The 26,914-nt window shown below is 44.2% G+C and overlaps 1 protein-coding gene across 1 annotated transcript in view; it reads right to left on the minus strand.

Annotated features, from left to right (window-relative positions):
- The window catches only part of LOC117260076 (ATP-binding cassette sub-family G member 4-like), a 29,905-nt gene extending 17,815 nt beyond the window's left edge, over nt 1-12,090 (minus strand). Inside the window, exons 1-2 of the mRNA XM_033631953.2 lie at nt 11,969-12,090; nt 1,221-1,477 (exon numbers count right to left, since the gene is read on the minus strand). Coding sequence (XP_033487844.1) covers nt 1,221-1,464 — 244 coding nt within the window. The 5' untranslated portion in view covers nt 1,465-1,477; nt 11,969-12,090. The remainder of the gene's footprint in view (nt 1-1,220; nt 1,478-11,968) is intronic.
- Between the last annotated feature and the right edge of the window lie 14,824 nt (nt 12,091-26,914).

Genomic DNA, 26,914 nt, shown 5'->3' on the forward strand with positions numbered 1-26,914 from the left:
CTAGGTACCCACCTGCATCTGCTGTTGATGCTCTGGGACACCTCAACCAACGCCAGGATGTCGACAAAAGCATGTGGTTAGGGTTAGAAACAAACATCATGGTTTAGCTCTACACTCGCATGGGAAGTGAACACCGGGCTTCCAGATGAAAGTCTGGGGTTTGTTGGACCCATCCACCATCCCTCCCACTCACCCTTTACAACTCTTCCCCTTGGTTTTGCACATTCACGTGAGGGGAAGTGGTGTCCCAGTTCTCCGTCAGGTTAGTTCTTTACCTGACGGAGAATTGGGACACCACTTCCCCTCACATGAAGGGGAAGAAATGGAATTGGTCCTAGATCTGTGAGGGCTTAGGGTTTGAGTCAACGAGTCTGTAAGGGATCCATTTGGGATTGAGGGATTATGTTCTTACCAGCCATGTTGTGAACTGACACTGCCCGGTCGTGTATCATACAAAGCTACAGTGTTTGAGGACTTCAGAATGAGAACTGGCAGCCTGATCTCGTCTTCTGCTCAGCGGTGAAGGAGCTCCTGAATCTCATTGTGTCGTCTTGGAGTTAGCTGCTAACAGCTACTTTTTAAATCTCCCATGATGGGTTGCACACACAATGTGTTGTCAAAACGTCACACCTGTGCCACTCATGATCTGCCCTGTTGGCTGTCCTATTTATAAAGACATCATTCCACTGCATGCTTTAAAACCAGCCGCCGGCCATTTGACCAGCTGGGGGTCAGGTGACACCATCAGCCGCCGTGAGTCCAGCTCAGACCGGCCAGTTCACACCACTGACACTTTTCTCTGCAACGTTCTGAAACATCTTGTCGCCGATCTTTGGTCTGAACTGGGCTTTATGTAAGAAACGATGAGACCTATAACAGCGCGATATTTCCACCTTGAACAGGCAGCGTAAAAGCAGCTTTTGATGCTCAAAAAGAGACAAACAGGAAGTAAAGGAAATACCTGAGTATATAAGTGGAGAACAGTACAGAGTCTTCCATTTAGGGCCTGAAGACACAACTGAACACTTGTGAGAGATTTTAGAGCAATGTGCTGGAACGTGCTCTGCATCAACATCATCAAAACGCCAAATGAAGTATCTTTGGGACAAATTCTGTTCATCAGTAGAGCTCCACAGAACTGGAGAATCTCAGAGAGCTTAGTGCTCGATCTTGTGTCTACTTCCTCACTGCTTTACAAAGTAAAGAATAATGTGTGCTACCTCTCCTCCTCCAGCACGGTCCCTCCTGGATGGTGTAGGAAAGGTCGCTGAAGTCCAGGTCCACGGCTGAGCGTTTGGGTAGGTGGGAGAAACGCTGTGCCTCCGTGATCTGGTTCTCAACCTTCTTCAGGTGGGTCAACATGGACGCTTCCTGCTGCTGCTGAGGCTGGCCGCCTCCGTTACACACAATGGCCTCCTCCATGGGGATGCTCACAGAATCAGGTTCCAACGCCTTGTTGTCCATACCAGCTCTCTGTCTGTGGGAGGGGAGAGAGAAGAGAAAGGGATGGATGAAGGTAGTGATGTAAGAAAGGTAAAAACAGAAGTTACTCTACATCACAATACATCACTACACTGAAGCTGTCTCCAGAGAAATGTAGCAGCTCAGCTATGACAAACTTGTGAAGCTACTTTTACTTTTTTCACTCTGTTTTCAAAACACACTTCTCTTTTTCTTCAACAACAAACGCACATGGTTGAGTTTAGGAAAACAGAACAGTGTTTGGCTTTACAATCTTACGTGCAGTGAACACGGACCTCCCTGGTAAAAGTTGGTGGTTGTTGGACCCGCCCTACTCAGACGTCCACTGCCTCAACTTTCATTGCCGTCCCGCTGCGTTTCCCCCTGACACCACCGGGAGCTGTTAAACAATAACGGTGATCGGCTGCGTATCACGCTCATGTGAAAGGACGGCTTTTTTGTGGGTGTCTGACACCAGAAGTCACTGACCAGGCACCGATTTTTGATTACTTTGGAGTGAGACCTGGTTGGTTAACATAATCTATGACTATTGATGACTCATCAGGGTCTTGAAGAATGTTTCACTTAAATGCAGAAGATTTCCACCTCTGGTCCTTCAAACTCTGTCACCAGGGACAAATGGGCACCTGAAATTGGGGAGTTGGGGGGTAAAAAGACTTTAGCTTGGTTGATAAATAGGTGTTATCAAATAACTTATTTGACATTTGAATGGATATAAGACACTTAAGGATTCATCGTGTTGCTGCGGTCATCAATGGAGAAGGATCCACTGGAAACTATCTGTAAAAGCACCAAGAGTGTAAAGAGTATAAAGACCACGCCTCACCGAGCAGTTTCTCTCATTGCCCGCACATCCCACGCAGCCCAAAGGTTATCTAAACTCCATTTAATATGTTTTCTCACAAACAGTTCAGCTCCTGAGCCTCAGCAGCGCTCAACAGATACAGATCAGCCAGCACACAGAAGAAACTGTGCTGTTTCCTCTGAACGTCTGCAGAGTGCTGACACACAGACAGTGGTGAGTAACAGCACGTCTCAGCAGGCTGTGTGTGTGTGTGTGTGTGTGTGTAGGAGAGAGGACGACATGAGTCTGAGTACAAACCAGCTCGATATCACTTATGATGGAGACATCTGCTGTCAGGCCTCTGATGGGTGGGAACAAACCAACCATATGAGTTACAATCCCGTTAGCTGCTGTCTGAATTACATCAACTGGAAAGTGTTTTTTTGTCAGTATAGGAAGCTGTGTGATATTATAATATGAGACATAATACTGTGGGTTAAAATTTGGACAAAAATTACTGAGATATTTTTCTCTCGTCTGTGTCTTGTGTTGACAGTCGGCTAAACCACTTAGAAAATGTTTGAACCAAAGAGTTTGACATGCTGCTAAACAGATTTAAACTTTCTTTTTCTGTATATTGTTTTATTAATTGACATTATTTTGATTATAACTGTTTTGAATGCACCTAAATGTTCAGCTGTTTGTCAAGTCTTGTCAAGTCACGTTCCGACAATAAATACAGTAAAACTTCAGTTAAAAGCCTCGTCCCTATTAAACTCCATAGCCTGTTTTAGATAGGAGTTGTGCAAATTTGCAGGAAAGCCCAATCAGTCTTTTTTCAGCATTGGCAGTATAAAAACAAACAATTTCGGGGCAATGGGGGGCGTGAGCAAGTAACAAAACGTGTAGCTCAGCGTGTGACGTAAACAGTGACGTGGGAGGGAAGCCGCGGCTGGTCAGTCCTTCGGTGATTCTCTTGTAAGTCGGCCCGTTCTTCACCGTCCCCGTCATCTGACGGTTAATGGCCTCTTCGTTTGTGAGGACAAGGAGGGCGCGCAATTCCTTGTCTCCCCAGTTGCTCATCTTTACAGTGTCTGTCAGGTTTGTGTTTCCCTCTTGCTACTAGCTGCTCGCTAATTCCTGCTATCAGCTGTTTCCTGTTTATCCACCGCCAGTGGCTCGCACGTGCAGCGTCATCAACAGCTCCTCCCACAAGTCATCAACAGCTCCTCCCACAAGTCATCAACAGCCCCTCCCGTGGTGGAAGGCCGCCTCGGTCTGTTTAAACTAAAAGGGTTCCACCAATATGTCTACCCTACGAGGCGGAAAATTGGGCACCTCGGATCAACTTGCCAATCCGGCTCTGTGTGTCTAAACACTCGCAGCTGGCCGGCAAAATGGTCCAACATTCGCCGAAAATCTGGCAGTGTAAAAGGAGCTAAAGTCCCCTTTACCAGCCCGCTGTGGCTACACACTTTGACAGTTAAAGGTCTGTCTCTATTAGAGGCCTGGGGCCTCATTTATAAAGCTTGCTTACGCACAAAACGGGGCTTGAAAGTGGCGTACGCCACTTACCACGCAAAGATTGTGATTTATAAAAATAAACTTGGTGGGAGAATGAGCGCACCTGTAAGCAAACTCTGAGTCATGCGTGCGCACATTTTGGAGACACTGGGAAGTGGCAACGCAGATGGCGAGGTGGAGAAGTGGAGTCAGATTTTTATTGATGTCTCACACAAATTTAATGTCACACTATATCCACCTTAGATCCACGTTATCATTGAAATTAAATCCAGCAGCCTTATTTTGCGCTTGGAGTGAGTGATAATTGTTTCATAAAAACGTTGTAAAATCCAACTCAAATCCTGAATTGAAATTCTTTCTAAATACTTATTTAATCCGCACTGCCTCTAACGTCTCATTGTCCACTCTGTGAGCGCAGGAGGGGGAGAGGACGGCGCGACTGCATGGAATATATTTATTTATTTAGCTAAATATTTCCAGTGCATTTATCATGTCTTGAAATCCAGCCATTAAGCACAACCGTTACACTCATTTCATCAGCCCTACTTAGAAGAAATCATCATGAAGAAACGTGTTCGCCTATTACACTTTCATCTTTGAATTGTATTTCAAATTACACGTTGTATTTTGGGACAGGGATAACACTGGTTCATGCTGTAATTCAGGCCGGGAGTCTGATCAGACTAATTGCCATAAACATATAGATACTGTGGTGACCCTCGTGCGTAATTGTGCAAAATGTCACTGTCCATGCAGTCCCACAGACACAGCTGACAGCATCAGCAGCATTGATGTGTTGCCACTTTTCTTGCTTTATTTTATTAGTGATCCCGCTGCTGATGGCCACCAAATAAAATCTTTCTTCAGTCCTCCACCTCCCGTTAAAGGGTCTCGAGCTCGGTCTCGGAGAAATTCCGTTTTTTGGTTCGTTTCTCACACCTGTCGCCGTGACTCACAACGACAGAACACTCGCATGCCGGCTTATTTATATGCAGATTGCATTCATGAGGTGATTTGCATGACCATTTATGGTTGAACTAGGGCGTGTAGAGGGTGGAATATGAGGCGGATCTGGGTGCGCACAACTCCAGGAGGTCTGTGATTTATAAAGAGAACATTATGTGCAAATGTGCGTGCGCACGGTTTTATAAATCAGATTATTTTTTGGTGCACGCCATTTTCAGCTTTTGGGCGCACGTCAACTTTTAGTATGAATCCTAAGCACTCTTTTATAAATGAGGCCTGGTCTGGTTGCCAAGCAGTTCATTTTTATAGAAGTTCTTTGGATGTATAAAACAGGTTGTTAGTTACCCACTGGAGCTAATGTTCGTTAGCTTAGATCACACATAGAGATGTAAATGTTTAAACATCGTTAGCTTAATTATATTCTCCACAATTTAATTGTTCAGTTCATTTTACTGAAACCATCAGCACCAGTCACTGATCGAGGGCCAAGTTACGAGGACTTTAGAGTGAGACCAGGAAGCGTTTTACGGGGGTAATGATGCTCAAAAAAATGATCCACTGATTTACAGACATTTCTTTACCGATGTAAGTCTATGGGAAAAAGTGTTTATGGGCCCAGCGTTTGTGGCTGTAGCTTCTTCAGTCAGAGGATATTTGAGTAAACTGAATATCTCTGGACTCGTGGGAAACAGATCACTTAATAATAAAACCAAAGTTGCAGACCTACTTCACTGTATGTGCACTGTTAATAAGGTTAATACCTCAGGAGACGTCTACTGGCACCAGAGTTACCACATCCTGATCATTTCTGTGGCTTTCTACATATCTAGGTTTAACCAGGAATAAAGGTGCCGTGTGTCACATGCTGACATACAGATTTTTTCTTCCCTTTTTGTGGTCAAAATGTCTCTTTAGTTTCTGACCCCTGGTGGAGTCAGTCCAGCTTTGGGAGACTTTTGAAGATTTGGTGTTGAGGATTTGTTCACACATTTACTGAACTGCTGGTGATGGTTCGTTCTTTGTCCAGCTTCAGTGGGAAGGTCTATACGTTTCCTGGGAAAAGATAGCTTAGGTATAATCAACATCAGACAAAATCCACGTCCATTGTCCTGGCAGGACTCTAAGAAGTAGAAATATGCAACCTCCCCTGTGATCGCGAGGTGATTACTGATCATCGAAACAGAGATACGTCTAATCTACTTGCAGCACAGACCACTGTAAAATCGGTTCCCAAGTCTGAGGTGGTACAGTAATTTGTCCTTTTTGAGACAGAAGTCTCATTTAATCACTCATGGGGTTCTTAATCCCCTTGTGGATTAAAATCAACTTTCTTTTCTACCCTTGATCTGCTCAGAGCAGGAGGGGCCCGGCGTTAACAGCTTGGGAAAAAATCTGCAGACTCAGGTACACTACCAAGCACCAAGCCCAACTAATGTATGGGAATCGACTGCTCCTTCACTTGCCCTCCACATCACACCTCCACGCAGACACATTTCACTGACAGCAGGGAGAGACAGGCCAAAGAAAAATCTTTTCTGGGTGTCAAATGGTCCTGATGAGAGGCAGGGAAACAGAGAGACATGTTTCGTATGCCAACATGTCACGAGTCAACCTGGAGAGGACGGGATGGAAGGTCCAACGAGGGGAGAGGAGAGAGGCAGAGAACTCAGTGACCTCAGTGCCTCAGATTATCTACTGTACCACTGTTACTTTTGTATCTGACTCAAAGGCTTGATGCCCCAAATAGAGCCGGATTAAAGGCCAATTAGAGTCAAATAAAGTGTTCAGTTCCCCACAGCTAAATGGAGACATCAAAGTAATCATGCTAACTGCCTGCTCCAACTGGAATGAACTTTGAACAGACGTCTAATCTATAGATTTTCTCCAAAAATAAGACTAAAAGCCACATTTGGCTGATGCTCTCTGGTTTACAGCACGTAACAACACTATGAAATAAAATCAAACACCCACCATCATTTAGATGCACCGCTGAGCCCTGGTCTAATGCTAACCGTATCTTACAGAGAGCCCAGCGCTCACATCGCCTCTGTCAAGGGCTAAGAAATAGTTTTGGGAAATCATTTGCTTCATTGCCAAGAGTTAGATGAGAAGACTGATACCACTCTCAAGTAGGAGTAGTTTGTCAAAGTCACCTTTCATGTTGGTATGATACGCTGCCAGGTGGTGTCACTTTGTAACAGGGAACCTTTTGCGGGTTGGCACGAGCCTGTGTGATACGGAGATGGGCGGCATCAGTTCACAGCGTGGCTGGACGGCACCTGTCACTGTGGTACGATACGTCACAAGACAGTGTTAGTTTTAAACACGGCCAGTAAAGACTTAATATAAGGAGCTGGAAAGTTCCTACAAGGTGAGCCCGGTCTCACTCCGAAGACGTGGAAATCGGCACTTGGGCAGCGACTTGCGGCGTCAGAAACCAATGAAAAAAAAGCATCCTTTAATGTTAGCATGATACGCAGCCAATTGCTGTTTTAGTTTAAAGGCGCCCAGTGGCGTCAGAGGGAAATGCGGCGGGACAAGGACGAAAGTTAAAGTGGTGAAAGTCTGGGGCGTCGGTGGCTTAGTGGTAGAGCAGGCGCCCCATGTACAAGGCTGTTGCTGCAGCGGCCCGGGTTCGAATCCAGCCTGTGGCCCTTTGCTGCATGTCATCCTCTCTCTCTCTCTCCCTCCTTCACACTTACCTGTCCTGTCTATTAAAGGCTAAAATGGCCCAAAAAGTATCTTCAAAAAAAAAAAAAAAAAAGTGGTGAAAGTCCGAGTGGGGCAGGCGGGAGGCGGATCGGTCCAACACCAACCTTAACCCGAAAGACTGTAAAGCCAAACCCTGTTCTTTTTTCCTAAACATAACCATGTGTGTGTGTTGGCTAAACGTTACGTTTGGGGTTTTTTTTAATCAGATGGCTGTATTTTGTATTTATTTTACCACAGATTTGTAAAACATGGTTCCCAAACCCGCTCACACCACCTGACCAGGAAACGACGATGAAGATATACTTTAGTCTGTTGTCGTATACACACACTGAGCTACTGCCACCTCAAAGTATTACGTCACTGACATACTAATTACACAGCTGACATCATCCTCACTTTAAGGTTTAATTTTTACTTTATATATTTCAGTAAATTCCTAAAGTCACAAACAACATGGCCGATCTGCTCCGTCCTCACTCCTGAACAGAAATGAGAATGTACGTTCTGTGCTGGTTGAAGCTGGAGGTAATGAGTACCTGTAAACATGCTGAGATGACTCACAGGCTGCTGCCTAAACACTGTATGCGCTGCATGAATGAGTGCTGTTGTGTCAGCTGAATGCTAACGTTGAGTTAAAGCAACGGCTCGCACACAAGAGCAGGAAGTGTCTGCTGCAGCCTCTGACACATTCCTCCAGTGCCTATTTGGCTTATTGTGATGTCATTTCTTAGAGTTTCTTCAAATACATCATGTCTCTAAACTCTGTGCAACCTGAGCTAAAAGTTTCTGTGAGTCAATAAACCAGAACAATCTGAGAAAGTATTGAAATTGTGCCATTTAAAAAAAGTAATACAGAAATCAGAAATCTTTTTTTTTTCATCAGATTTTACAAAATAAAAACACACAAAACATTTTGATCCAGAAACATAAAGAGAATATGTTGTAACACTCCAATCCTGTACATTATTTTATACAGGATCATGCAAACACAGATCTCCTACAGGAAGTTCACAGGAGACTCTGGCATAATTTAATAATTTAAACAGGATCCTGCTACCATCTGCAGGAGGTCCTTCATTTTAAAGGGTTAACCTTCAGATAGGATCTGACTGCTCCACCAGTGAACAGCAGCCTCGCTGACTGTTCTTACACAACAGGAGAGGGCTGAACATGAGGATGTTAAGACCCAGAGCAGTGGGTTAGCAGCCTGCTCTCCCATGACTTTGGAAGAATGAGAGTTAAGTCACTGAAAAAAAAAACCCGACAGGCTCATGAACATTCCTCGTAACAACTACAGCCCACAGAGGCTCTGTAAGCTGCGACAGCACTGACACGGGGGGGGCGACTTGATAATAATGTACTCTAGGAAACTGTCTCAGCTGACAGGTCAGAGACTAAACTACAGTGTGTGTGTAAACTACAATCACCGCCCCGTGGTTGTATGACTCCGCCCACCAGTCCAGTGTCTCTATAGCCCCTTTTACACTGCCAGATTTTCAGCGAATGTTGGGCCGTTTTGCCGGCAAGCTGCGAGCGTTTAGACACACAGAGCCGGATTGGCGAGTTGATCCAAGGCGCCTAATTTTCCTCCTCGTAGGGTAGACATATTGGCGGAACCCTTTTAGTTTAAACAGACCGAGGCGGCCTTCCGCAACGGGAGGAGCTGTTGATGACGTCGCACGTGCGAGCCACTGGCGGTGGATAAACAGGAAACAGCTGATAGCAGGAATTAGCGAGCAGCTAGTAGCAAGAGGGAAACACAAACCTGACAGACACTGTAAAGATGAGCAACTGGGGAGACAAGGAATTGTGCGCCCTCCTTGTCCTCGCAAACGAAGAGGCCATTAACCGTCAGATGACGGGGACGGTGAAGAACGGGCCGACTTACGAGAGAATCACCGAAGGACTGACCAGCCGCGGCTTCCCTCCCACGTCACTGTTTACGTCACACGCTGAGCTACACGTTTTGTTACTTGCTCACGCCCCCCATTGCCCCGAAAAAGGCACATTCTGTATAAACAAAAGTAGGTAGGCGGCATTTTGCTGAAAAAAGACTGATTGGGCTTTCCTGCAGATTTGCACAATTACTATCTAAAAAGGGCTACAGTCTCCATCCATGTCAGTGAAAACATGGATGCTTCACACACAGAAGATCTATACAATCAGCACAGTTTCAAAATACAATTCAGTATCTGACCAAATGTCTCCCCTTCTGTTCCTGAGAAATGACGTTAAAACATGATGATGTCACAGTCAAGCTGACCTTTGACCTTCATCATTTTATCCTTTTAGACATTTGTGTTGGATCACTACGGACGAGCAGTATGGAGATATTTTGTGGTTTCAATTATGTTGAATCTGGGGCGCCGTCAGCCTCCATTAGGTGGAGTTGTGTTGCTACCTCCTCTCCCCTTGGATCTCTGCAAGTGATGTGAGGACTCTAAAACTTCACCTGAGCCTCCCTCGGCATATGGGTGAGTAGATAATGGCTGAATTTTCATTTTTGGGTGCACTATCCCTTTAAAAGACTGGAGCTGCTCTATAGTCAGTGAATGGTGAAAGATGTTCTAGATGACACTGATACCACTTTTCCACAGTCATGGGCTGGTTTGGTTTGGTTTGGTTTGGTTTGGTTTGGTTTGGGTCGTCAGCCCAGCACAGCAGGGGCTTGTGTCTCCATGACAACAGGTCTACCTGCTTGAAGGTGTGTCTTTAACTGATGACGTTTAAAAGCAGCGGGCTGATCCGCGGCAAAAGTCCCTGTTATTGTTGCTGCAGGCGTTTTTCCGCAGCAGGGCAGGTAAAGGAAGTTTACCTGTTGGAGGTGAGCTGTTTGTCTGCAGCTCTTTGTGGTCATTATCATCATCATCATCATCTCACTGTGGCTGTTTCTGCTTTCACTCTTCCTCCCTGCCGTATTATTAGACTTGTCTTTATTAAAGAAAAGCTGCTGACACAGTTCTGCTAATTCAGAAATAACATATTTCATTTCTAAAAAGATTCTTCACAATAAAAGTCCCCTGTTATTTTGTTATGTATAAACTTTTATTGTGAAGCAGCAAAATGAGAAAATGTTGAGTTTTTGAGCAGCAGCTTCACACAACTTCTAACATGGCTGATAGTGAACATGAAACAGTGAAATAAAGCAGATATGTAAAGAAAAAACAGGACGCAGGAGAGAAACTAAACTCCAAACCACAGAGATTCAGTCAGAAGCTACAGACGCACTGAGAGCTGAACACAGAGACTTTTAAAGACACCTGTCTCTGTCTCACAACACACATGCTTGTTTAAGGGGGACGCGGCATGGCTTGACTCGGCACGGCCAAAAGTGACAGTGGAAAAGGCCCATGTGAGCACGTCCTGAGTACGTGGGGACACGTTCTGTTCCCCAGCTGAGAACACGATGATATAAAGTCTCTATCTGTGGAGCAGCTCCATCACAGGTTTGAGCCTCTGTGGTTGCTGGCAGACACAGAGCAGCCCATGTTCGCACATACTGATCAAACTCTCCTCGGCCATGGAAACTGCATATTGGAGCTCTGAGGTGTGGTGGTGTTCCCCTTTAAAGGGCCATTAAATGTTAACTCAACAATGGATTTAGTGTAAAAAGGAAGGTGGGGATATACTGAGTCCATGAGTCAGATATTATCAGCTGTAGATACAGATGTCAAAAGTAATTTAGTGGACAGTGGGTCAGTCGATCATTTCTGTCGGCCAAATTATTTCAAATAAGTAAATTTACTGGACAGTTTATTTTAACGTGTAAACACAGCCTGATATCAGCCTATAGACTGATGCACAACTTAAACTAACTGAAGTGTAAATCATATTTTTAATTTACCAACAGGACTAGATTAACGTTCATCGTAGGCCCTGATGTTAAAACACATTTCAGGTGTCTTCTAATGGACTTGTTCCCATGTTGGTGCTCTTTACTTGACTTTAACACGCTGCAGTTTAATGCAGGGTGTGTGGCAGGGAGCTGCTTGTCCCCCTTTAATCTGAAACCTGACAGCAAATGATTTCTTTTAAAACATCGGCACAAGGCAGCGAGCAGCGACAGAAGAAATGACCCAAAAAACTGCAACAAATTAGTGAAAATAAAGTTAAAAACAAACAAATGACCTGCTTAAAAATGACAGTAAATGTGTGACATCACTTTAAAATGCAATAATAATGATAATTGTAAATGTAGTTTGTCCCAAACTTTTTTGATAATAATAATATTAATAAAAAATCTAAATCTATTAATTGTTTTCAGTAGGTGTGACATTTCTCACCAAGTTGCTCGTTGCCTTCTCCCCATGTGTCTGCGTCTGAAGCAGCTCAGGTAAAGTGATGTCGCTGCAGGTCTCAAAGGGTTAAAGGACTGCGTTCAGCCACAGAGCAGCCTGAGTGTGAGTGGGCCACAGCAGCCACAGATGAGTCATGATCAGAAAGTAACAGCTGTCAGATAAAGAGAGGAGCAGAGGAGCAGAGGAGGAGTGAGGAGCTTACTCTGACTGCTGCTGTCTGACCAAGTGTGTTTGTCCTCCGCGCTGTGTGTCAGGATGATGTGATCCTCCTCCCCGGCTGCTGCATTTAGGATCAACCGCTGTCTGCTCCGGTCTGCCGCATCTACAGCATCGCTGCACGCCGGAGCCGAGCAGGAGCAGGATCAGGAGCAGGGAGCACGAGCAGGGGCAGGGAGGGCGGATCGGGACAGGGGGAGGGCTGGGTGGGCCGGCCGGGTCACATGGGGAGGGGAGGGGAGGAGAAATGACTCCTCTGCTTCACTGAAGTGTTCTAATCTTCATCATGGTGACAGGTGAAAGCTTATGTTTCTGTAACCCACATTTCTATGATCTCTGAACTGTAGCTTGTGTGAATATGAACTTAAATGAAGGTATGTGAAGGGGCCCCACGGTGGAGCTCCACGTCAGGTAAACTTCACAAAGCCTCCTGGCACAGAGAGTCGCTCCCAGTGATGCAACTCTACCGACATTCTTAGAAAAGAGGAGAAAATGGCAGAAAGACAAAAGCTGCGTCTCAGTTCAGGGGCTGCAGCCTTTGATGGACGCAGCCTTTGATGGACGACGTTGACCACGTCCCAAGAAGACCACATCAGCCAAACTGAACGGTCTTCAAACGTTTTCGTGGTTGCATCATCAGCTGTTCTTGCCCGACCCGTTGGCGTTACTGTTAGCTAGCAACTGTCGGTGGGCCGTCGGTGAGCGTCTGTCGGCCTAGTTTCTGCGGTGTGTCCCGCACCGTCAGCATTTCGGCGTCGGTGGCTTTTCAGCTGATTGAGCATGTTGAATCGGCGGCAGAGCTTGTTGGTGAGAGAGATCACTCTGATTGGCTGTTCAGGTTTTATTTCCTCGCCCCTGTAGCGAGTGAATCTGCCTGTAGTGAAACCGGGGCTAACCGGTGCTTCCTCCTCAGGCTCCACTTCACTCAGCTGCCCCACAGACCCGCTGTTAGCCTCCGCTAGTCTCTGAGCTAGCCCCGGCTCTCCGTTTGGATCCAACCGGAGCACCGAGCCCTGGTTTGTTATTCAGGTTAAAGTGGGAAGGAGCAGCGGGTTTATCGGGCAGCTGAGTGAAGTGGAGCCTGCGGAGGAAACACCGGGACCGTCTGGATGTAATAGTCCGTGGAGGTGCTGCGGTGCTCGGCTGCACAGATAGGAAACCCCTCGGCTGACAGGATGTACCACTCTCTCACTCCGCTCTCTCTCACACAGGCGCAGAACGTACGTGCTACTTGGCCGTCGGATGTAGTCCGTGTGGTGTGTTCAAATGCAACTGACACAGGGTGACGTGAGGCGACGTAGACGACACAACAGTTGGCTTTCGTTGCTGCTAGTTCTTTGATGTCGGTTTGGTGTGTCCGCACCTTTAGGCTGAGTCAGGAGCTCTGTGAGAGGATTCTCAGGATGTTTGTGAATACGGCTCCATTCAGTAAAGAAGGAAGTGATTGTGAATCAGTTTCAGCTGCTTTGGGTCAAATCAAAGAGACAAACAGGAAATGGTTTTACATGTGGTGTCCACAGACAGCTGCTCTCTCCTTATCCTTCCTCACTGATTCTTCCCTAGTTTTGTCTTCTGCTAGTGTCCTTGTCACTACTGGTAGCATGAGGCGGCACCTGCAGCCCAGTCAGGTTGATACCAGATACCAGGAGACCGGCTGTTACACCAGGAGAGCTGCACAGGGCCGTAGAAGGGCATCAACCCAGCAGCAGGACCGCTATCTGCTCCTTTGTGTGAGGAGGAACAGGAGGAGCACTGAGCCCTCCAGCAGGCTGCCATGTACTTCCACACACACAGGGGCGTAGCACCAAACTCTGGGCCCCATGCATCAGCAGTCTCTGTGGGCCCCCCTCCTCTCTTGATTCATATGTCTCTCACGCTCCTTTTGAAATTGTTTTACAAAGTCACTTTGCTTTCTTCCTTTCTCTCTTTTCTTGTTTTTGGTACCCTGATGACCCTTTGTTGGTGTACGTCACTCACACCACTGTGGTAAGAGATGAATCCCTGTGCAGGGGGGACGAAACAGTTTCACGCCTTCAAGGGACTGTTCTGTACTTACTTTTTTAAATATATTTTTTTATATTTGTCCTTGAGCCTCCCTGAGTGATTTGAGGAGAGTGTGTGACCCTCCCTCTTTGAAACTTCCCCTTAAACATTTGAAAGTATGGGACATAGAATAAAGTGACTTTGATGAAATATCACTTGTGAGCTTAGAATTTGTTTTGCCCTATGACAGAGGCATTAATTGCACACGATGCATTCAAGGACCGCCAGAAATGTAAAAATCCAATGATAATTTCTGTTTGTACAGTTTCTGTCTGAGATACATGGGGTCATTTTGGTGATTGTTTTAAAAGGACAACATGGCTTCCACACGTGCTCGCAGGTTTGGTGGCTTTAGAAATTGGCATTTATATCTGCGTGCCCCTTCCTTAAGCCAAAATAAAAACCATTAGTCCCTCCTTAGTGCTTAAAAAATTATTTGACCTGCCTCCCCCTTTTTGCACACACCGCCAAGAATAAATAATGAACAGTCCCTAAGGGTTGAGAGAGGCCTCAGAGAGCTGCCACTATTTTTGACCACTGCAGAGTCATGTGACCTGAGCGTGAATGCCGAATGCTTGGTGTCAAATAATTTGTCAAATAATTTTTCAAGCTCTGGAGAGGGGCTTTTGTTTTTTTTATTTTGGCTTAGTGGAGCGGCATACACGTTTTAATGGCTGTAGTTTGTATTTATTTTTTATTTATAAACAGGGTTTTTTTAATCGTCAAAATGACACCATTTATCACAAAATGATCCCTGGACACATCATGTGTGACAAACACTTCAGGTAGAAAAAAAAAACAAAGTAACCAAGCTTGAGCTTAAAATAATGATATTTCATCAAATTGACTTTATTCTACGTCTCACTCAAAATTTCTACAAAAATAAACTGTTTGCACGACAAGAGTAAAAAAATTAAGCTTTTTCAAATTCAGGATTTTGTCTTCAACTTTTAACTTTAAACTTTAAAACATCAAAGTTTTAAACGTCTAATAACTCATTTATGGTGGAGGGAGGGTCATGATTTTCAGCCTATCACAAAATATTTGTAGCTTCAGGGAAAATAAAAAAATCACACCGAGCCACTAACTCCCCTGACGAGTAAAGAACAGTCCCTTAAAGACTTCTCATTAGCTGGATATGTTTCCTATCTGGTGTTATAGATCCTGAAATGGCTACAAAAATAAATAAATAAAAAGCTCTCGTTTGGTTGCATGCTATAATTGATATTTATTGAAATGATCTTTAATATAATGCCACCTATTGTCGTCTCAGAACAAGAATGACATCTTCACTGGAATCCTCAAATTATAGAGACACACAGAGGCCTCCCTTCCTCTGTGTGTCTCATGTCCCAGCTGCTCTGACACATCCTGTGGAAGTTGGAGACACCGTCGAATTCCTCAGAGTCTTTGGGGATGTGACAAATATGGCAACAAGCCGCAACTCGTCACCAAAGTCTGCATATCTCCCAGGCTGAATCTACAGCTTAACATGAACCTGACATGTTCAGACTTGAAGATATACACAGCACCGTACTGTGTACAGATCGACACTGTTCTTAACGTCAGTGGTTCCTCTTGTCTGTCGTCCTCCTCTGCCTGTCCCCCATAACTCGCCAAAGGGGAGGAATTCTCCAGTGAGCACACCTGGTGTCAGGCAGGGATGATGGGACACTTGTTGCTCCACGCTGGTCGTGATGTCTGTGATGGATGGGGATTTAAAGGGGATGGAAAATGTCTGATCACTGAATCCAAAGGTTTAGAGATAGAGCCACACTCTGGGATGGTCAGCTTTGTACTAAACCGTTTTAAAGACGGGCAGCACCATGTGACATATTAAAGGGTCAGCTCAAGGTTTTGAATTGACCTATGGCTAAGCCCCGCCCTCAAACGCGATGAGCCAATCACAGTGCGTATAGCCATTCCCATATACTGGGACATCCTCTGCCTGGACGTCCATTGAAATGCATTACAGAAAGTCAGTTTGTTGGGTTTTATGAGCTTTTTCTGAGATTTGAAGTTTAAAAATGGTCAAACGGTGTGCATGGGGTACATGCAACTCTGACACAAGGTATCCTGAGAGGCTGGGCGACCAGGTGTATTTTTTACACTTTAAACCACATCTCAAGCGAGAAAAGTGTCTCCTTTGGATAAAGTTGTGTGGTAACGTTAGACCACAACATCAACTCAACGTGAATAAGATTAACAATGATGTCTACATCTGTTCTAAGGTAAGTCAACATTGTGTTTGAGGCAACATATTGTCACTTTGCTGGAAAGAAATATAAAGTTATCTTTAACATCTCTAGCTAACGTTAGCTAAAGTTAGCCTAACGTTAGCTCCTAGCTGCGTTGTTCATCATGTCACCTTGTTTGCTGGGAGTTCATTAGCCTATTTTGTTCTAGTTTTGTACTTTGGTGATCGTACATCATTGTTAGCTGTTGTCCAAAGGGCTCTAGTTAAGCTAACGTTAACTTCTGGAGCTTAGCTTCATTAACTTATCTGTAATGGCAGAGATAACAAAGGTTGGCAAACGTTATGCTGAATGATTCAGTGTAAATACTGTAGCACCAAACTAACGGAGAGACACTCTTGGTAAAGATGGTAAAAAGGCCGTTATCCTTTTCTCATATTCTGAGCCAAAAACCTTAACTTCAGTGGCACTTTAACTTGTTGTCTTTGATGGTGACGGCAACCAGATGCGGTTCACAAGCGTACACTGTGACCTGTAAATTTTGGCTTGTAATTTAAGCTTTTCATCGACCTTCTCAACAATAAAATGATGAATATATCCCTCCAATGCGTAGTTTAGGCCCTTTTGGTTACTTCTCAATGACATCTGATCGTTATGTCTCCAAAAATCATCAGTTGCCTCCTGTGAAATGCCGTGTACTGTGACACCTGCCATAGCGCCGCTCACTGAATGTTGATAGTTTGTCCGAGTGAGTGGAGGGGGCGTGGCTTAGCCATAGGTTAATTAGGGATGTTTAAGGCACTTAGCCCAGTTCTATTGGCACAGGCAGAGCCCTCTACTGGACTCTGCCTGTGCCAATAGAACTAAGGTTACAATATCGTAACCTTCATCTCAGGTTATGGAATAATTTAACACATAACTTCAAGGAGACGGACACATGGTTGCAGCCACAACACATTCAGCACCTCCTCACTCTCACAAAGCACAATGTTTATTCACATTAAGTCAAATCCATATTTGCTAACCCGATAAACACTTGGAAGTGATCAACTGTAAAAGTGCTTTTGGCTCGTGAGGAAATGTTGACTTGGTCGACCTACACCAAATATAAATATATAATAAATTAACAAAGGTGAGCTGATAAGAAAAGAACCTGTTCATATTTCATGTGCACAAAGACCCAGATTTAAAGATTTGGCTCCATATGAAACAGTTTTTATGTGTTCATTCTAATATTATTAAATCCACTTAATGACATTAATTAATGAGCACCTCAATATGAAAAGCCAGGCAGAGGTTCAGGTGTTTGTTCTTACACAATAACTCTGAGAACAACCAATATTTGATATGCTTATTATTTATATTAATAAAGTCCACACACACATAACCCTGGGTTTAGCCCACATTTTCTCTGCTGCACCGACACCAGAAACACACCGCCTCAGTGTCCATTTATGTGGTGAATGAAAGTGCACTGTGGTTGACCCTCCTCAGCAACAATAATAGAATACAACACTTCAATTAAATTTTATTTATGAAGTCCAACATCACTAATCACAGTTTGCCTCACAGCACGTGACATCCTCTGTCCTTTGGACCCTCACAGCTAATCAGGAAAAACTCCCCAAAAAACGGTAGAAACTTCAGGAAGAGCAAGTGAGGAGGGATCCCTCTTCAGGACGGACAGACGTGCAGCAGATGTCATGTGTACAGAACATAATAAATGTGCAGGGATCAATAACAGTCCAACCACAGTGTAGTCTTTGAGAGATTAGGACTGTGGTTTACAGAGAAGTGCAGTGATGGATGTTGCACGAGGTCTACAGCGACCTCTGCTGGTGAAACACCTTACTAACGAGACAGGGGGATTTGTATGTTACAGTTCAGTGTGTGCCACATGATATGAGACGTGATACTGCAGATATTTATTTATTTTCAGTAAAAAAATAACTAAGCAGCCTATTAAAACACTTCTTGAACCATGCAGACCAGAGATAATATTCAACAACATAATGATACAGATATGTAGAAGGCTGCAGAGGGGATTCAGAATGCATCGTATTATTGCAGCCACAGGTTGTGCGGTGTGATGTCAAATACAAAGGCTGGAAAGGTGGCAACAAAAGAAGATGTGATGTGAAGTGATGTAACTAAGAGCCTGACCTAAATTATTCAGTCACAGCTCAGCCCGTATTCAGAACCATCTCTGCATGTGAACGTCTGCAGTCTGTAAGTTACACAGACATTTATTCTGCTCACTGTCAAAACAACCCCGAGATTTATAGCTTGTTATCTGCAGGGACAGATGAGCAGACAGAACCTGGCCAAAACTTCAAAACCACTAACAAGTGAAGTAAATAACGTTGATCATTTTGTTACAGCGCATTCTTCTGCTGGGAAACGTTTGGTCCTCCTCGAGGACACTCCTCGAATGCAGTGCCTCCCCCCAGCAGGACAATGTGCCATGCCACCCTGCAAAAACACACCAGCACCCCACCTTGTTACCAACAGGTCTCAAAGGCTCTGCTGTGAAGTCCCCAGTCCCAGACACCACAGACACGCCCCAGAGGTCCTGTGTCCATGCCTCATCAGGCCAGAGACAGGTCCAATCCAAGGAGGCCCCACCATCAATCAGGGGTACCTCTGAGGTACCGGCATGACCCATGAATGCTCAGTCAGATTGGGCTCTGGATAATGTGAATGCCAGGTTGATGCCTTGAACTCTTTGCCACACTCCTTGGTCTATTCCTGAACAGTTTTTTGCAGTGTAGCATGGGAGACTGTCCTGCTGGGGGGCCACTGCCATTTGGAAAAGCTGTTGCCATGAGGGGACGTACTCGGTGTGCAACAGTATTTGGGTGGGTGGAGTATGTCAAGTGGCATCCACATGAGTGCCAGGACCAAAAGTTTCCTCTCAGAACACTGGACACAACACTGCAATGTTGTTCACTTCAGCCACCAGTGGTTTTAATGTTTTGGCTGATTGGTGTATGACAGCAGTTACAATGATTGTTATCATCGCTTGAAGACTTTCATGGCAACGAGTAAAACAGTCTCGACACAGTACGTACGGCTGAAGTCTGTGAGGACTCAGTCCTAGAGTCCAGAGGGTGGACATTTGGATTGAGCCTTAGGCTGACTTCAGTTGTACATAGTGTGACGAATTTACCGTTATCACATAAAGTCTGCGAGGGCAGAAACCACAAGCCACTGATGGACAGCCCTCGAGACGTCTGTTTATCTGTCCCTGCAGATCATAAGATATAAATCTTATGTACAGGGTTGTTTTGTGAGTGAACTAAATAAATGTCTGTATAACACGCCATGGAAACGTTCAACTATCGCTGCTGTCATATTCATATATATATATGTATGTCATATAAGTGGATGAACAGTGCTGAACTCATCTGTCCCTGCAGATAACAAGATGTAAATCCCATGTACAGTCTTTTTTCTGACTGAAAAAAAAATGTATCCATACATGTGGATGTAAAACCAGAAATATTCAAACACAGATGTGTGTAAATGAGGACTATAACTCAATAAACTGTGTATCACTGGCATCAGAAACCTTCTTTTGTTGTTTCTATTTTTTTAAACCCTATTTCACTGCACAGTCTGATACAATAATAAAATGCCTTTTCAGTCCCTCTACAGCCCAGACTTCTACATATCTCTGTATCATCCTGTGGTTGAATATTATGTCTGGACTACACAATTCAAGTAGCATTTTAATAGGCCTAATTATTAATAACTGCTTTCAACATTCGTAGGTGTTTTTTTTTAGCAATTTAAAAACCCTACAACGTCACGTCTGTATCATGATGAATTGTGGGTTATTAAACCAGTGAAGTCTGCTGAAGTCTGCACACCAAGTGGACTCTCTGGAAGTCTGCAGACAGTCCGCTTGAGGCACCTTCTGGACTGGATGAATTGTGGATTTGGAGCCCTCAGCACTCCAAGACTTCCCAGGGTGCCCACAAATTCTACTGCAGAGACTGGATCACTTAATTGGCCGAAAAGGTTCTGCGCTAAGCTGGTTTAAATCTTATTTATCTGATCGTTTTCAGTTTGTTGACGTTCATAATGAATCATCCTTACGTACTAAAGTTTGTTTTGGAGTTCCGCAAGGTTCTGTGCTCGGACCAATCCTATTTACTCTATATATGCTTCCTTTAGGTAACACTTAGAAATCACTCTATAAATTTCCATTGTTATGCGGATGATACTCAGTTGTATTTATCGATGAAGCCAGAAGAAAGTAATCAATTAACCAAACTCCATAATTGCCTTAAAGACATAAAAACCTGGATGAGCACCAATTTCCTGATGTTAAATTCAGACAAAACTGAAGTTATTGTTCTTGGCCCCAAACAACTCAGAGACTCTTTATCTGATGACATAGTTTCTCTAGATGGCATTGCTCTGGCCTCTAGCACTACCGTAAGAAACCTCGGAGTAATATTTGATCAAGATTTGTCTTTTAATTCTCATTTAAAACAAACCTCACGGACTGCATTTTTTCATCTGCGTAATATTGCGAAAATTAGGCCTATCCTGACCCGAAAAGATGCAGAAAAATTGGTCCACGCTTTTGTTACCTCAAGGCTGGATTACTGTAACTCTCTATTATCAGGTAGCTCTAGTAAGTCCTTAAAAACTCTCCAGCTAATTCAGAATGCAGCAGCACGTGTACTAACAGGAACTAAGAAACAAGATCATATTTCTCCTGTTTTAGCTTCTCTGCACTGGCTCCCTGTAAAATCCAGAATTGAATTTAAAATCCTACTGTTAACTTATAAAGCTCTAAATGGTCAAGCTCCGTCATATCTTAGAGAGCTCATAGTGCCATATTATCCCACCAGAACACTGCGCTCTGAGAACGCAGGGTTACTCGTGGTCCCTAAAGTCTCCAAAAGTAGATCAGGAGCCAGAGCCTTCAGCTATCAGGCTCCTCTCCTGTGGAATCATCTTCCTGTTACGGTCCGGGAGGCAGACACCGTCTCCACATTTAAGACTAGACTTAAGACTTTCCTCTTTGATAAAGCTTATAGTTAGGGCTGGCTCAGGCTTGCCCTGTACCAGCCCCTAGTTAGGCTGACTTAGGCCTAGTCTGCCGGAGGACCCCCTATAATACACCGGGCTCCCTCTCTCCTTCTCTCTCTCTCTCTCTCTCTCGTATTCTATTACTGCATCTTGCTAACTCGTCCATTCTGGATGTCACTAACTCGGCTTCTTCTCCGGAGCCTTTGTGCTCCACTGTCTCTCAGATTAACTCATATCACAGCGGTGCCTGGACAGTGTGACGTGTGTGGTTGTGCTGCTGCCGTGGTCCTGCCAGATGCCTCCTGCTGCTGCTGCCATCATTAGTCATTAGTCATACTTCTACTGTTATTATACACATATGACTATTGTCACACATGTATACTGTCAGATATTAATACATACTTTCAACATATTGTACCACAGTAGCCAGAAATATAATATTATTACTTTCATTAATGTTGTTGTAAGCTACTGTCATTACCTGCATCTCTCTCTCTCTCTCTCTCTCTCTCTGTCTCATTGTGTCATATGGATTACTGTTAATTTATCATGTTGATCTGTTCTGTACGACATCTATTGCACGTCTGTCCGTCCTGGAAGAGGGATCCCTCCTCAGTTGCTCTTCCTGAGGTTTCTACTGTTTTTTCCCCGTTAAAGGGTTTTTTTGGGGAGTTTTTCCTGATCAGCTGTGAGGGTCATAAGGACAGAGGGATGTCGTATGCTGTAAAGCCCTGTGAGGCAAATTGTGATTTGTGATATTGGGCTTTATAAATAAAATTGATTGATTGATTGATTGATTGATTGAAAGTCTGCAAGTGTGGTAAAGTCCTGACATGTGGATTCAGCCACAGTCTCTGCATCAGGCCTTGAGGATGTGAGGTCAAAGACTTTTCTTCCTGCTCTGGCCACACCATCCAGGCAGCCTCCCTTTGCTTTATCCCCATCCGTCCACAGCTACGAGATGGGGTCAACTCAGAACACAGAAAGTAGTTAGAACTCACCAGGAGGAAGAACAGGTTGGGAGTTAAGCAGAAGGATGTGGTTTGGGGTGAGGGGTTCCAAGTCACTGCCCAAGCACCAATATTTGAAGACTTTGGAGTGAGTCCAGATTGCCCTGGTGGATTGAAGCTCCCTCCATCATGGCACTCTGGATTTTACTTTGACTAAAAGTGGACAAAGCCCTTCTTAGTTTTTTCTCAGCACCAACAGGGTGCCATCGTCAAACCAGACGTGTTTTACCTGACCTTGTCTGCAAACAAATCTCCTTATGGCTTGGATACAGAAGTCTGTGTTGAGGGGTCGATGGGGTCAACTCAGACAACAAAGAGGGGTTAGCAAACATACAAGTATAACGGCTTTTTACCACTTCTTCTTGGAGTCCCTGGGTGGCGTCCTCGAAGGGACACCATCTGGGGACTCTGGAGTCCTGCTGGGGGACTTCAACCCGCACGTAGGCAATGATGGAGAAACCTGGAGGGGGGTGACTGGGAGGAACAGCCTGCCTGATCTGAACCCAAGCACTGTTCTGTTATTGGACTTGTGTGCTAGTCATGGATCGGCCATAATGAACATCATGTTGGAGCACAGAGAGGTTCATAAGTGTACCTGGTACCAGAACACTTTGATATATTTATTATATTTCTTTAAGATCATCTCTCTCTCCATCACAGATGTAGAAACATACACACATTATGTCCATGTCTCACACACTTGTCTCTGGTGGTTTCACCACATCTCTCAATAATCTGTGTTTGAAGACACGACAGCCTCAGTGGTTTTAGATACGTCCAAAGGACACAGATTACTTGATAGAGAGCAGAACGCCTCAAAGTTTCCACTGATGATGATGATGATGATGATGATGATGAGATAAAGAAGTCACGTTGTTACAGCCACGAAGAGAAGCTGCTGATGAGTGTTGACACAGAACTGATAAGGTGGGTGGTGTCAGTGTTTGTACGACACTCACAAGGAGACCTCAGAGCAGAATGGCTGCAGTCACAGAGCTCTGCTTCCTGCTGTTTGCTCTCATCAACAACATTCATGCAGAAGAACTCATCACCATCAAGGAGGAAGGGCACTCTTACACCTTCCACCTCCCCAAGGAGGCCAGCTCCTGCCTGATCTCCAGATTTGTTGGTGAGGAGAAGCTTGTCCTGTGGAACACCTCTGACCTCTGGTCCCACAACTCCACAGTACCTGAAGACTTGAAACAACGACTCTCAGTTGTCAGCAGGAAGAGTATTTCTTCTTACATCATCCACAACCTGACCCATTCAGACTCCGGCCTGTACCAAGAGGAGTGTTGGACCGACGGCAAAGTCACATATGAGAGAAACAGCAGTGTCATTATCTGTAGCTCAGTGGATCGAATGTATTTGCGGACAGTGGCACTTGAAGAATCAATGGACCTGCCATGTTATAGGGCAGCTGACAATCTGGATTTCCTGTGGCTCAAACGTGACTTTAGATATGAACAAGAAATATGGAAGAAAGTTTTTGGGGACAATACGACATCAGTGATGGACGATGCTGGAGGAAGATACCAAGTGGAGAAAAACTCATCAGATCTGCGTGTATTCAACTTCACAACAACAGTTATTACACAGTTCACCTGTCTGCTGATGAACCAACAGCAGTGTGTCAGCAGTCAACGTGTAAGATTTTACCCGTTATATGAGACAATCTACGGCTCAGTGGGAGAGAAGGCTGTGTTGCCGTGCACTGTCACTGACCTCAGTGATGACCAGCCCCCACGTTGGATTAATGTCATCTCCAACACTGAACTAAACAACACAACAAACCAGACTGCGCCTTCAGTGGACCAAAACTACTCTCTGGTGTTTTCATTACTGACATTAAATCACACAGGTCTGTATGACTGTAAAACCTCTCTTAGTTTGAAAAGGTATTTCCTGTTGGTGTGTCCTAAATTTGGTCCTCCTGCTGTCGAGCTCTTCTCAGAGGGAGAAGAAGTCACTCTACAATGCAAAGATTTGAAGAAGGGTTGGTGGCACGTTTGGTTCATCAAGTCGAACCAAACAGAAGGCAGAATCGTTTCTATAGACATGAGTCAGACCATGAGCAGAGTGAGCTTTGGCTCTGATGGGAGTTTGGTTATCTCTAATGTCTCACTGAAAGACACAGGAGAGTATTGGTGTGCAGTTTACCAAAATGATCAGTGTGTGTCATCAGTGAAAACTGTGTTAATGTACAGAGATCCCTTTGGGATTCACTCCACCTTCTACACAGTGAGATGCTCAGTGCTCAGTGGTCTGCTGGTGATGCTCTGTGTTGTTGTAGTGGCTGTGAATCAGAGGAGCAGGAGAGGAGAGCAGCTTTCAGCTCAGACACACAGTTAATATGCATATGTTCATTTCCTCACTGTCTGTCTGTGACAATGTCAAAAGTACAAGAGGTGAAATAGAAGATGGGAAAAAAGACAAATGAATACAAAACAATCAGAATAATAATAGAAAGAATGTTGGGAGAAAAAGTTGACAAGTTTACAAGTCAAGCTTTGATCCTGACAGGGTGCAGATATATATGTATATATGATATATATTGTAGTTAGTTTGTCTTTGTGTTGTTGTGGATCCATGTGATTATAGGGACGACTGCTTTGGGCTGCACCCTGACACACAGCAGGGGGCTGCTCTGTTATGTCATATTGTTTGGAATATTTTGGAACATTTCACTAATCAATCTTTGAACATTGCTTTCACCTCAGCTGTTGTTTTTTATCATTTGACTGATCTGTATCTTGTGTTATTGTACTGATGTTTGATTTGAAATGATTCTGTGATTCTTTTATTCTATGTGAAGGAATCTGAGGTGCCTTTTATGCATTTATAATTGTTGTATGTTGGGCTGTTGTCAGTGTTATATGATTGTTATTATACCCTGCTCTATATCAATCAATAATCAAGTGTCTCTATAATAAAGGTGAAACATAAACAATCAGACCTGCTACCCACTTTTTACTGTTCTGATCATGTAGGCTGTCAGAAATGTGGTTTTCTGATGTCACTAAATAAAGGTCACAGTAAAGTGTGTGCACACATCCAATCCTAATATTGAGGCCAGGTGCAGGAAAGCAGATTGAGTGTAGGAAAAAGCAGAGAATATCAGTCAACTGGATTCTAGCTCCCAAACTTTGATTTGAACTCAACAGTCATGTTGTGGGGATTGTTGTGTTCAAATGCTCATGTGCTCGTAGCTGCCAAAACATGATGAAGTGTAACCTGAGAGTGACTGTGGTGACGCTGTAATGATGTGGTGGAAGGAGAAAATGATATTAATAATAATGACTTTATTTGTATAGCACAGTTCATACAGCAAGCAAAGCTCAACGTGAGAAAATACAGATAGAAGACGGTATAAGATAAAGTCAATAAGATTCAAATATACAATCACACACACACACACACACACACACACACACACACAATTACAAATTAGGTTTGATACCAATTAAGAAGCTGTCGACTGAATCAGAGTCTGACGTCCTCTGGAAGGCTGTTTCAGAGACGAGGGCCTGAGACACTGAACGCAGCATCACCATGCCTTTTAGTTCTACTACATTTAGTAGACCAGAGGTCGAGGACCTGAAGGATCTACAGGGAATGTATCTGACCAACATATCAGATTAATAGTCAGGAGCCAGTCCATGAAGAGATTTAAAAAGCAACATTTTAAAATGAATTCTAAAATGAGCAGGAAGCCAATGAAGAGCCTCTAAAACCAGAGTAATGTGTTCTCCATGTTTAGTCTTGGTGAGTAGACGTGCTGCTGCATTTTGGATCATCTACAGATTTTTCAGCTTTCCTAAATAAAATTAAATTGAAGTTGCTTTTCTTTTGTACCGATGGTTAGAACCTCAGTTTTGTCCCTGTTGAGTCGCAGGAAATTTTGGGACATTCACGTATTAATTTGGCTGATACAGTGAGACAGTTTTTCAGCTGGGATTTTATCATCTGATGAGAATGAGATATACAGCTGAGTATTGTCAGCATAGGAATGGAATTCAGTGTCATGCTCTCTATTGATATTTCTCAGAGGAAACATGTACAGATTGAAAAGAGTGGGTCCCAGAATGGACCCCTGGGGGACACCACAATTGACCTCAGTTTTAGACGACAGTGACTCGCCCAGGGACACAACATAGTCCCTTCCTGTCAGATAAGACTTGAACCAGATTAGAACTGAGCCTGAAATGTTCAGATGGGTATGAAGCCACTTTAGAGGGAAGCTACGATTAATGGTGTTGAAAGCTGCCTTTAAGTCAAGAAGGACAAGAACTGAAATCTCTCCTTCAACAAGTTTCATTCTAAGATGGTTTACAGCTTTTACTAGTGCTGTTTCAGTCCTGTGATGGAACAAACGCCTGATTGAAGAGTCTCTGTGTGTCTGTGAGAATTAGACACACCCCCATGTGTCTGTGGAAAAGGATCCAATCTGCACATCAACTGCATGACAACTGTTGTCAGGTGAAGAGTGTGAGCATGTGAAGGCGGGGGAGCAGAGAGCAGCACAGATAGTAGAAGAGACTGATCTGAGAACAGCACCATGCACCTGTTTGGAACAAACTAGAATATTCTGCAATGGAACCAGTTTCTCTTCAGTCTCACGTGACTCTTCAAACATGG

Source organism: Epinephelus lanceolatus, chromosome 4 (genome assembly GCF_041903045.1).
Source record: "Epinephelus lanceolatus isolate andai-2023 chromosome 4, ASM4190304v1, whole genome shotgun sequence".
Lineage (NCBI taxonomy): Eukaryota > Metazoa > Chordata > Actinopteri > Perciformes > Serranidae > Epinephelus > Epinephelus lanceolatus.